At 38.4% G+C, this 11,833-nt stretch overlaps 1 protein-coding gene across 1 annotated transcript; it reads right to left on the reverse strand.

Annotated features, from left to right (window-relative positions):
* Nucleotides 1–498: 498 nt before the first annotated feature.
* LOC139725240 (golgin subfamily A member 7-like) lies at nucleotides 499–11,181 on the reverse strand. The gene is made up of 5 exons (XM_071636334.1): nucleotides 11,092–11,181; nucleotides 7,074–7,199; nucleotides 5,755–5,907; nucleotides 4,646–4,747; nucleotides 499–1,051 (listed from the first exon to the last, which is right to left on the reverse strand). The coding sequence occupies exons 1-5, from the start codon at nucleotides 11,104–11,106 to the stop codon at nucleotides 1,019–1,021; spliced, it is 429 nt and encodes a 142-aa protein (XP_071492435.1). The 5' UTR covers nucleotides 11,107–11,181; the 3' UTR covers nucleotides 499–1,018.
* Nucleotides 11,182–11,833: the final 652 nt, after the last annotated feature.

The following is an 11,833-nucleotide window of genomic DNA, read 5'->3' on the forward strand; positions in this document are numbered from 1 at the left end:
AGACATGTCACCCATGATCCTTACGAGATGATCTTGCCTCTTTGGATCATGCCTGACATGTCTGACACTGACCTGATAGTCAAACAACACAAGTCGGATTAGACAGACTGCCATCCGATATACTTCAGTTGGTGGCCGGAAGCAAAAACTTTGCTTTTGACAACCGATGAGAAAAAAAAATCTCTGTGGAGCAGGGATATTACTGATACTGTAAACCTCTTAAATTATGTTGAGGGAATTGTACGCAATTTTGAACATTTGAACATTGCAGGAAAAAATATAAATATAAGGAGACAAAGTAGCATGCAGAATGTACCGGGAAGGGGAAAGGGGGGGGGGGGGGGGCGTAGGGTAGCTTATTCTTCTAAAAGTATATGAAGGAAAATGATCAAACTGCCTTGTCACATCACATTGATACCTTGAGGCATGTGTGTGCTCACATGTGTAATTCAGAAACAATGATTGGGGGGGGGGGGGGGGGGGAAGGGGCACCGTGAAAGTCCCAGAGTTAAACTACAGTAAATAGTGTAATATACACAAAATTATTTGTTGTCAATGACTTCATTCAGGAATCTTTTAGCATGGACACATTACCTTTGTTAACATAACTGTTTGTAAGCTTTAAGTGCAATTGGCACAGAAACCCCATACATGTAGCATTGTACACATTGTCCAAAGTCCCTGGTACAGAAAGGGTTAAACCTTGAATGATATCATGAATTCACATACACAACTTTCACAATCACTGTTTTGCTACTGCAATCAGAGCTAGTTGTGAATCCATTCCAGATATTAAAAGACACACTTCCCTTCCTCATCACTGCATGAAAGCATTTCTGTAAATTACATAAATACAAACACTTCTCTTCAAATCTTCATATTTCTCTTTTTACAAAAAAGTCACAAATCTTGTCACTTTTATATTTGTTATTTTGCTACAAAAGGTACATGCATTCATTTGCCCTTTAGCTGACCTCCTGTTGAGAAAGGATGACCGACTTAGAGCACCTTATACCCATCATGTTCCTGTGGGATATACTGTGATTTCCACCTGGAATAGACAGATATTAAGGCATATAACTCCATAGCACATCCAAAGTAGAATGACAGTAGGCAAAAAAAAGAAAAAAAAGAAGAAAGAATAAAAAAAAACCAAAAAAAAAAAAACCAGACAAATTCTTCTGAGGTAGTGCCTTTTGAAAATGAAAACTTTATAGGGGTCACCACATGATACTGAACTAGCAACTACTGTAAAAATTGACATTTTTGCGCAACTGCTCCGTCAGTTATTAAAGATGAAATATGCATGTTTTCAATTTTGCAAACGGTCATGACAATTGAGCAAGCACTTCAGCCAGCTCAATACTGGCATGGCAGCTAAGAGTTTTGGCAGCACATGTATGTCTAATACAGTCAAAGATAACTGGTCGGCATTACATCAGCAAAGTCACTTAGGCTACAGGACTAGTGAACATGAAGAAAACTAAAAATGACACAGAAGTTATACTCCAATAATATTCCTGCCTTGAAATTAACTTTAGATAAATGTAACAATAAAAAAAAAATCTTGAACATGAATTTTCACCAGGTTAATGATGTGTGAAATGCATGTGAATTTCCTCTTCTGTATGGTCGTATGGTAATGATCTTGACACTATTTTCCATGTTCATTTAAAGGTACTGTACAGTACTGGCTGAGGTAGGGATTCATGTTTTGAACATTTCTAAGTGAGATAATGAAAAGCCTCATATGAAATATGAAAGAGCATGAAATTTTAAGAAGTATTCAACGTTTATTTGATGAAAATTGGTTTTCAAATGGCTGAGATATCCAAAAAAGTGCTAATAATAAAAGGCGACATGCCCCAACTTTATTAGTATCTCTTTGTTTCACCTTGTTTTTAGATATCTCAGCCATTTCAAAACTGATTTTCATCGAATAAACTTTTGATACCCCCTAGAACTGCATGCTCTTTGACATCTCATAGAGTGGTTTCTGAATATCTCACAAAATGTTAAAAGCCAAATCTTCACCTCGACCAGAACTGTACACACCCTTAAACAGGATTCTTATAACATCAGATCAGATCATGTAAGCACTGAGATAAAATAATGGCAAATTTGCAGGAAAAAAAAAAGAGAGGAATATTTCAAAGAAATCAAAACATTGTTTGTTGTGCCAATTGATCAACGTAAAACATTTTTTTTTTTCCGCAAAAGAAAGGTACAGTATGTCACTAAATAAATAGGTAATCACAACACAACTCCAGGAGCTGTATGATTGAAATACATGTATGTAACAAGTGTGTCTAATCATTGAAATACATGTATGTAACAAGTGTGTCTAATTTTTTTTTTTTCATTTTTCTGCACTCACAAAAGATCCACCCCTAAAAATTTGCCTTTAAATATGCCACATCATCAACAGTAGAGACAGCCAAAAATAAGCATCACAATACTGAATTGTATGCACCTTGCAATATAACCACCTGAGGTGCAACAGCTCACAACAGCAACACAGATTTAAACCATCTGATTCCACACCATTTTTTTTTTCATACTCTCAATCCTGGAAAACTTTGCACATATTGTAGCAATGACTACCGTGTTTGATCATTTGGCATTGTAATGCTAATTTCAGGTAACTCCACTTTTGATGATATCATTTAAGAAACTATCAAAAGTGTTTTCAATTCTATCTGCACTCCTGTCTTCAATGAGAATGGTTAACACCTAAGAGGGGTCAATGAAGTTTCTTATAAACATTACATGTGAACATACCACATGTATCCTATCCAATTCATGGAGCCATCTAATGTATTTATCTGATATAGCAAATCCCTTCATCTTGTGGTAACTCAAAGGTGCCTGGCACATTACAACACAATGATACTATAAACAAAATTTATGAATTCATGAAATTCTTCCGTCAAGATGTTTTCATTGCAACTGATTGACAAATTGCCCTCACTCAACGTAAATAAGCACCGAATTGATCAGTGTTTTAGTAGTAGCCATGATAAAAAAAATCATGGGCGTACATACTCGAGTAGGATTCGAACCTATGACCTCCTGATCACTGGACAGGCGTCATCTCCATTAGACCACCGAGCTTTCGCCTGACAGCAAGTGTTGCTTCTAATCCTTATAGCATGCAGCGGGTACTGCGTAATTATTCAAATTCATGAGAAATTCTTCCGTCCAGATGTTTTCATTGCAACTGATTGACAAATCAATTCAGTGCTTATTTACGTCGAGTGAGGGCAATTTGTCAATCAGTTGCAAAATTTATGAAATACAGTAAACCTCGGATAAGTCGACGTCGAGTGAGTCGAAAATCACTTAACTCGAAGCAAAATAAAAAGTCCCGATTTTTCCCTATGCATTTTCTCTAAGAAATATTTGGATAAGCCGAAGTACGAGAGTCGAATTTCGGCTGTGTCGAAGTAAAACATTCAGTCCCTTTTGTACAAAATACACGTAGTTTACATCACTTGAGCCGAAGAAGATTTGTCTGGCATTCTCGTGACATTTAGAGGAGAACAAAAAAATCGGCATGTCGCAGAACCCCGTCCCTGGCCTGCATGCTGCAGGTAAGCATGCACACTCACCGTACCGGTATGCACGCATGTCGAATACGTACACATGTATACATGTAGGGTATACACACAGCACATCGATCCATATACTTTATCCATACACACAGCACATCCATACTTTATCCATGTCAAGCCAGAACTCCTTGGTCAACCAATCGCTGCTTTAATATTTTAGTGACAGGCCAAGTGGGCGGAGCTTGTTTGTGCGTGCCCGGCTGGCTGTATAAGTTTTGTTCAGTGGAGGTGGGATGGGCCTGGGAGAGTGTTTGTCTCAGGGTAGGTTGACAGAGATGGCTACCTACATTGTATGTTGCACCATAGACATAGCATATGCACATTGCCACATTAGCGCAGACATTCTCAGAACTACGTTTAACTACTAGTATTGATACAAATTCCATGTTCAATTTAGAACAAAATAAGAACATTATCTTCAAGAACAGACAAATTTGAATGCAAACACACACACGCACGCACACACACACACACACACACGTGCATGCAAATGTACTATAATACATGTACATAACTGTGAGTCGAAAAAAAATCGACTCTCGCGAGAGTCGAATTTCACTTAAGTCGACGCTACCTCATTTTCTCTTTTGCTTGCCCTGCCCTACACTTGGGATACTATCCTATCTTTACTGTACATGAAGGGCTCATTCATATCACTCAAGCATCAAAATGTTCCAAACATCTAGTTTTGTATTTAGTCAAAAAGCGGTTAAAATGAGTTATGTACACAGTATGTATTTGACAGCATCTTTCTTTCCTTCTATATATTTTTCTTCCTTAAAGTGCATACTGATGCAATGGCAGTGATATGTGCACTATAACAGCATTGTATTATCATTATCATTCTTCTCACTGCTGAAGGCAAAACTCATTTGACCTGAAATTTGAAGTAAGCTCTTTTTAATAGATGAAAACTAAATTTTCATTCAAAATATTTGGAGTACCAGCATATCCAGTTAGTATGTTGACTACTCGATCTATGAAAAAATATCAATAATAATGCAGAGCAGCTAGTTTGTTGCAAAGGATACAACTCTGAGCCCCCTTGTGAATGGGTCTGTGATCACGAGTCCACGAGGAGCGTAAATGTCATCATTCTGCTGCTGGATGAACAGTCCTGCTTTTTTTACACACTGCATGAAAAAGAACAAAAGAAAACATCCTAACTGCAGGATTCTTCTAAAATTTTACTTCCCCCCCATGGATTGTGACTTCCTACTCATCATTGCCATTATATTTTGTTATGAATGAAAGCATCATACCAGTTTTAGGTGGAACTACTTGTACAAAGTTCTGCCCCTTTGTATCTTTCTCCATATCCATCCATACATACTTAATGGATACATTTGTACGTGCATTCGTGTAAATATATGTCTTATTTACGTGCGTATTTGAGACTGATGATATTGCATAACCTAGGCCCTGTTGCATTAAAAGATGCAATCGATTATCAACATCAGTCAGAAAATCAGACATAAATCAGGAGTCAGCCAATCAGAATTGAATATTCATAGACATTGATCTCAACTTTTATGCAACAGGGTCCTGGTTCCCTTGTTACCACATAAAACTTAGTAATCAATTCGATGCGTCTCTACTGATCAATTTGGGTTCGCCATTTCTATTTTGTTTCTCAAACACTTGTATGTATGTACGGCAAATGGCCTGAACATGTACACTTTTATGTAACCCTGCTTGATAAATGACACATGACTCTGCATCTTCTGTCAGTCCTTCTAATTTTCTCTTTCGCTACTTTTCTCTCATAAGTACTAGTGTCTCGCACTTTTTTACCAAGCATAAAAAGCACTTACAGGCAGTTTACAGGTGATATCCATATTGTTTCCTGAGTGTGGATGGTAAAGCCACCTGTCTAATTTTTGCAGGGATAGTGTCTAAACAAAGACATCTCTACGGGTATTTAAATCTCTCATGTGTGTAACTACACAGAGACGCACACACACATAATACCTATCTAAATGTTTGTTTTTTCACACATACATTTTTATAACAGTACATGTAAAAATCAACAAAAACAAAGCAAAAAAAAAAAACATGAACAAACAAACAAACAAAAAGAAAAACCACAGACACAGCTTTGTGTAGTTAGTTTGAAGACCTTGCTACTTAAATCACATACCTTGTCATAATGTGTTGTCATACACATGAGTACTGTGTAGGCAGTGAGACAGGCAAAACAGCTCTCACAGTACGTTCGTGCTCCTAACCTTTCAGCCTCTGCATAAAACTCGTTCAGCTTGCTGATGGTGAACTCAAATCTTGTTTCATCAATCTTGCATGAGGCAGAAAGAAGAAATGACATGAGTTAATATACACAAATGCTTTCAAAAGAGACATCCTTGGTTACCCAACATGAAGAATGATACAGCATGCAGAAGCTGTAAAGTGAGTTATGAGCTGGGCTGAAAATTTGGGGAAGCTTACACTGTTCATGTACATTTCAGGGTTCTTTTGTGTCAAGGTTCAGGCCAACATCAGAAGTGCTCTAGTGGGAGTAAACATACTGTACCTGCTGCTTAATGTCCCAACAATGAAGTCCAAAGCTAGCGCAGTAAACTGTACACTGTGTTCAAGGTACCTTGTGTGGATTGTTTCGTGGAGTACAGTGTATGACATGTATGGCAGCTGGCTCAGGAGTTGCCACATGGCACACTCTGATACTTGCTGAAATTTCACACATACATCTTAATTTATGCATAATACTTCATATCATGCATAATATGTGAATGAAGGGGGGGGGGGGGGGGGGGTAGGTTAGTAGGTTTCTGCAATAACTGTATGAAGGTATGCCGGTTGGTCAAAGTGCCAGTAGGCCTATTACAACTCAGACTGGTCTAAGTCAAAACAATTCAAAAGCAGCCTAAAATTTTGACTCAGTAAAAGCAGGGATTCAGTCACTTGAATTCATACAAATGGAAAATATAGTAAGAAGAAATCAAAATTTAGTACAATACATTTGTATGCATAAAAGTTACTGGTATACTTTATCTACTATGGCACAGTACGAGTAATGCTCATGCTACTGATGGCATCATATGTTAATTCTGTCATAGCAATTTATACAGAAATGTCCTGTCAAAAAGAAAAAAGAAAAAAAAAAAGCAGATGACAGTTCTACACCACCAATATTGCACAAAGAGCATGTATGTAATTGTAATCATAAGCAGAATCACTTATAAGTTACATACTGCTATATGCCATTTCTGACTGTGACTTTAATGACCTTTTATGGAAAAAAAAGCATCCTTGGGAAATAAGCTAGCATGGGGGATGGCCATATTCTGCATACGATGGCTATTCATACATGTACTGTACATGCTTATTTAATGGAACAAGTAGTAGTATCAGAAGTGACGATAAAAGAATGACAATGTACATTACTCTACATGCATTTATAATAGAATCTTGTAATATTCACACTGAATAAGATCAACTCACTCTATCTGCCAGTTCCTGAGGAAGTTTTGTTGAGAACTTGACCCCACATCCTTCAGAATAATCTCTCTGAATAAAAACTTTACCCTGAGGTTGAGGTTGTCTTGTTATATTATCCATGGCAATAGCCTAGTTGGAAGAGAACAGTAAAGGAAGAAAAGGTGAATGAGAAAACAACAGGCAAAAATACATGTACAAAGTCTCCATTTTAACCCACAGCGTGTCTCTGGTTCTGTGCCTCTCATCACAACATAGTCCATTTGTATACACAAAAGTGTCTATCTGATTCATTACATTAAAATTATGATGAAATGCTGTAAAACAGTCTAGATGGTCCACCTATGACCTGAAACTGTCTAGTGTAGTACATTAGACACAAGTATATCCAACGTAAACTGGCACTTTAACAGTATGAAGAAAACTTTGTAACCTTATCCATTGTTTGTTTGTTTGTTTTTTTCAAATCTTGCACAAGTTATAGGTGAGGGGCAATTCCGCAGTTAGGTGGACATGACATGGATAAAAGAAATGTGCCTCTTTATCTTACTCTTTAATTTAGGTACCAACTAATGCCATGGATGTTCACCAATCATTAAGGTCTTTCAAATTCAGTACATTTTATTTTTCGTATTTATTGATTTCGCGAGATCTAAAACCATCATTTAAAATGTACATGTGGGACTGGGGATGCTGAAATTCACTTAAATGCAAATTACAGTGGGTTCCTTTGAAATTTTTTCCTCAAAGTTTTGCTAATGGGTAAAAGATGAATACATTTAAACACTCCAGAAGTCATGTGACATTTTGTCAATTACAAATGGGTGAAATGACCTGCGGAATTACTCCGGACAAATGTAACGTTACTAACCGTAACGTTACTAACCATGCTTTTGGGGGTCTAGCTAAAAAATAATCGGTCGAACTGCTAAAAAAATTTGTGTGAACATTTGTCATGATGCAATAATTAAAATTAATGCAACACTCTGTTTGAAGTGACTTGAATTTTTGCACACTTTTTGTTACAAGACATTGATTTTTTTGTCATGTCCTTTTTTCGTAACGTTACTAACCTGCCCTTTAAGTTGCCATAGCAATTCTAATATTTCATGGATTGTATTCATTCTTTTCTGTATCATAAACCTGGGAAGGATGAACATGTTTTTGACATAATTTTGACTTGAAATGAATAAATGGTAATTTAGTAGTAAAAACAAATATCTGAATTTGTTCAAATGTAACGTTACTAACCGCGGAATTGCCCTGAGTGGAGGGAACCAAATGAGCTCTATTGTGTATCCATGTCAATATCTGAAATTCCACAAGTTACCAAATCACACTAAAATCACAAAAATACTTGATAGCTTATTTTTTATCATTCATATCAATCTGGACCATGTCATATGTCGTCATCATCTTTCACAGGCAGCCATTTTTTAATAATTGGGAGTTCATGTGAACTCCCGATGTACCGTTCGCACACGCTACATATAATCTTCGTTTTCAGTAAGTTGTAAATTGTGTATGTCAATATCGATATTTGACAAATTTCAAATCCATTGACCGGATAAGATGTCTGTGTGCGCATGCGCTGGCCGTCAATTCAGTGTAGCTCTCCCAGGTTCCTCTCGACCGTGTCACATTAAGTCATCAATTCGAACAGAAAGGGACTATTGGCAGAACCAAACGTTGCCCGAAGCCTGTTGTCAATACTTCAACTTCACTAGTAAGTCTTCAAATTGAAGAAATTTTTCGATTTGAAGTTGATATTTATCCACGATACTACCCTGTCATGATCCTGAATGCTACAGTCCACAGCCCCATACGCATGAGGTGGGGCAGTCCTCGTACGCGGGAGCGGTCCTCATGAGCGGGTTTCCCGGACTGATGAGGGGCACAGTTAAAATCATGGGCCCAAGGTGATGTGAAAATCATAACTATGCCCGAAAGGAGAGGGCATAGTTATGGTTTTCACATCACCGAGGGGTGAGGGGTATGCGAGGGCCTAACAAGTTACATAATTTTAACTGTGCCCCGAATATCAAGATGTCATTATTTGTTTTATATACCGAAAATACAGATTCTAGTCTCTTTTACAGCACTCGTAATCAACGCTGATCGACAGCGCGGCGGTCGTATCATTGGGATTGGTGCGTAAGGTGATCTATGTGTACGGTAGACAGAAAGATCCGTCTGTCCGGAGGACTCTTTTGTATTTTGCCATTAACGCTGTCCTCCAAAGACAGACGGAAGGTATCAGTACCCATTGCTGTGTGGATGTTCTTAACCACTTTCTCTATGGAAAATTGGGTGAGGCACCTCACCCTTCTCGATTGCGTCTAAACACAGCCTGTCGCGTCGTCACGTTCAAACTGCAGAAACATACACTATGAATCTATTAGCCAATCACATGCGAGGTAGTTTCTACGTGTTTGTTTTACTGAAACACGTACCTCGGATGTGATTGGCTTACAGATTCAAAATGGCGACTAACTGCTTGCGAACGGTGATGTTACGATATCGATAAAATTTCTGCGTTATAACCGAGTTTATGTGAGTATTTCGATTGCACAATGTGAGAAATTTACCCCAAATATTGCTGCATAATATGTCATGTCATGTCAAACTTGTTTGAATGTAAAAAAGCAGTCTGAAATTTTGTTTATCGTAACGTTTGATCTGTGCGCGACTGCTCCACACAGGAGCCGCAATCATTGACTTCGGTCTGTATATACGGAGGGGATCCGTGAAGCCAGACGCAGTCTCTGCGGAACATTCCCCGACGGACAGATACAGACCGATCTTTCGGTCAATGTGTACGGCTACTACAGGGTTGCGACTGTCTCCAAACCTATTTACAGGGCTCAGTTGATTCTATGCCCCAGGCACAATTAAATCATGACGTCATTTTGATCAAAAATAGGGCACAGTTATTTTCATGACTCCACTTTTAACCAATCAGATGAGAGGAATCTATATTAATATGAGGTACAATATTAATTTTCACAATATAGTCTAGATCTAGTCTAGTCGTCGTACATACTGTGTACGTCGTCATACATAAACAATGTCGTTATTACAAATATTACTGGTTTAGTACATGACATGTTGCCACTAACTATTTTATAACAGTATTTCCTAGTTACTCACGAAATTTGAGCAAAATCGGTTTGAGGCATCATATCTAAAATCATGGATTTAAATGCGATGTCAAACGACCCATGCGAATGCTGAAATGCGAGCGATTACTGGCGTGAGTGTCGCCAGGCGCGGCGGCGCGGCAAATGCTTGAGTGCAGACGTGGCGACTGTGTACCGCCACGTCTGCACTCAAGCATTGCCGCGCCGCCGCGCCTGGCGACACTCGCGCCAGTAATCGCTCGCATTTCAGCATTCGCATGGGTCGTTTGACATCGCATTTAAATCCATGATTTTAGATATGATGCCTCAAACCGATTTTGCTCAAATTTCGTGAGTAACTAGGAAACTTGTGAAGCTTTATGGACATAATCAAGCGAATTGCCGCAGTCCTTTCATTTTCGCGTTGCATTGCAAAAAAGCGTGGAGACTCCTTATAAGGGGTGCCCCGGGGGTTACTTATAAGGGGGACGGGGTTACTTATAAGGGGGACGGGTTGTATTACTATTATACACAACAGTAACAACCCGGCTTCTGCTGCTGATTGATGTCATTCTCAACAGTTTCTCTATACTAGTCTAGAACCTAGTGTACGTACTAAACGTACAATTCGCACTGAACATGACGAGAGAGTACTGTACCTAGGGCTAGGCGGTTTAGGCCTATATGACATGTTCTATTACGTTGGATATCTGCTGCACTGATATGGAACAACCACTGTGATATACACCGGTATACCGGTACAATGTAACAGTTACGTTGTTATACTTGCCCTGTACAAACCCGGTTCGATATCACTAAACTGGATGAGGTTACGCTCACAAAATTGACTATCAATCTACAGACTCTTATCGCATATTAATAAAGTACATTCACCGGCCATTCACCTGAGAATTTGCCATGCATGAAGGAATCGGATCCGAACTGTTGACAAACCTGAGGCATTCACCAACAACCAGCTACATCGCATTGATACGTACACATGTACAAATAATGTACAATCACGTTACGCAGCGCAGCTCCCTATCCTCTCTCTACACTACTAGATCAGTAGCTGGCGCTCGTACACTTACACCGACAGTGCCGTATACTATAAAGACAAAGCCTTCTATCAAACCAGGGATATGAGATCAAACTTACCCAATGCTCGTATATGGCGTCTATTTCACTGGATAGAATCAAATCCGAAAAATTAAATGGTAGATAGAGTTCGTTATTCCGAAGGTTCGCCAAAAAGAAAATATTCGTTACTGTTCCGAAATTTCTCCCGAACAAAAATTCAATAAAATTCAATTAAATTCAATTTCAATTTATTTGTTCAATTCCACCAAGAATAACAAATTACAAAATTGTAATATTGGGCGAAGACAAAAAATCAACGATTTGACAATCATGACTGATAGCTGATAAGAGACTTGACATATTTATACATCAGGTGGAAAAGATAGGAGACCTGCTGAGAAGCAATGCTTGTAAATTGCAGAAACTCCTATTTACAAATACAAAACTGTTTGATAATAGGTTCTGGCGGCTTCTGACGCAATTCCGCCATCATTCCTCTTTTATTTCTGAAAAGAAAGAAAGAACAAGAAGAAGAAGAAAAAGAAAAAGAAAAGCAGAATCAGCCCT

Source organism: Diadema antillarum, unplaced genomic scaffold (assembly GCF_040938485.1).
Source record: "Diadema antillarum isolate AM-2024a unplaced genomic scaffold, OU_Dant_1.0 seq00000029_RagTag, whole genome shotgun sequence".
NCBI lineage: Eukaryota > Metazoa > Echinodermata > Echinoidea > Diadematoida > Diadematidae > Diadema > Diadema antillarum.

Bases quoted from the DNA above. Each gene is read 5' to 3' on its own strand.
- LOC139725240 (XM_071636334.1), bottom strand. The intron at 4,748-5,754 runs GTATGTGATTTA...TTTTTCATGCAG, and splicing joins TGACAACACATTATGACAAG to TGTGTAAAAAAAGCAGGACT. The intron at 1,052-4,645 runs GTATCCTTTGCA...TGTCTATTCCAG, and splicing joins TCACAAGGGGGCTCAGAGTT to GTGGAAATCACAGTATATCC.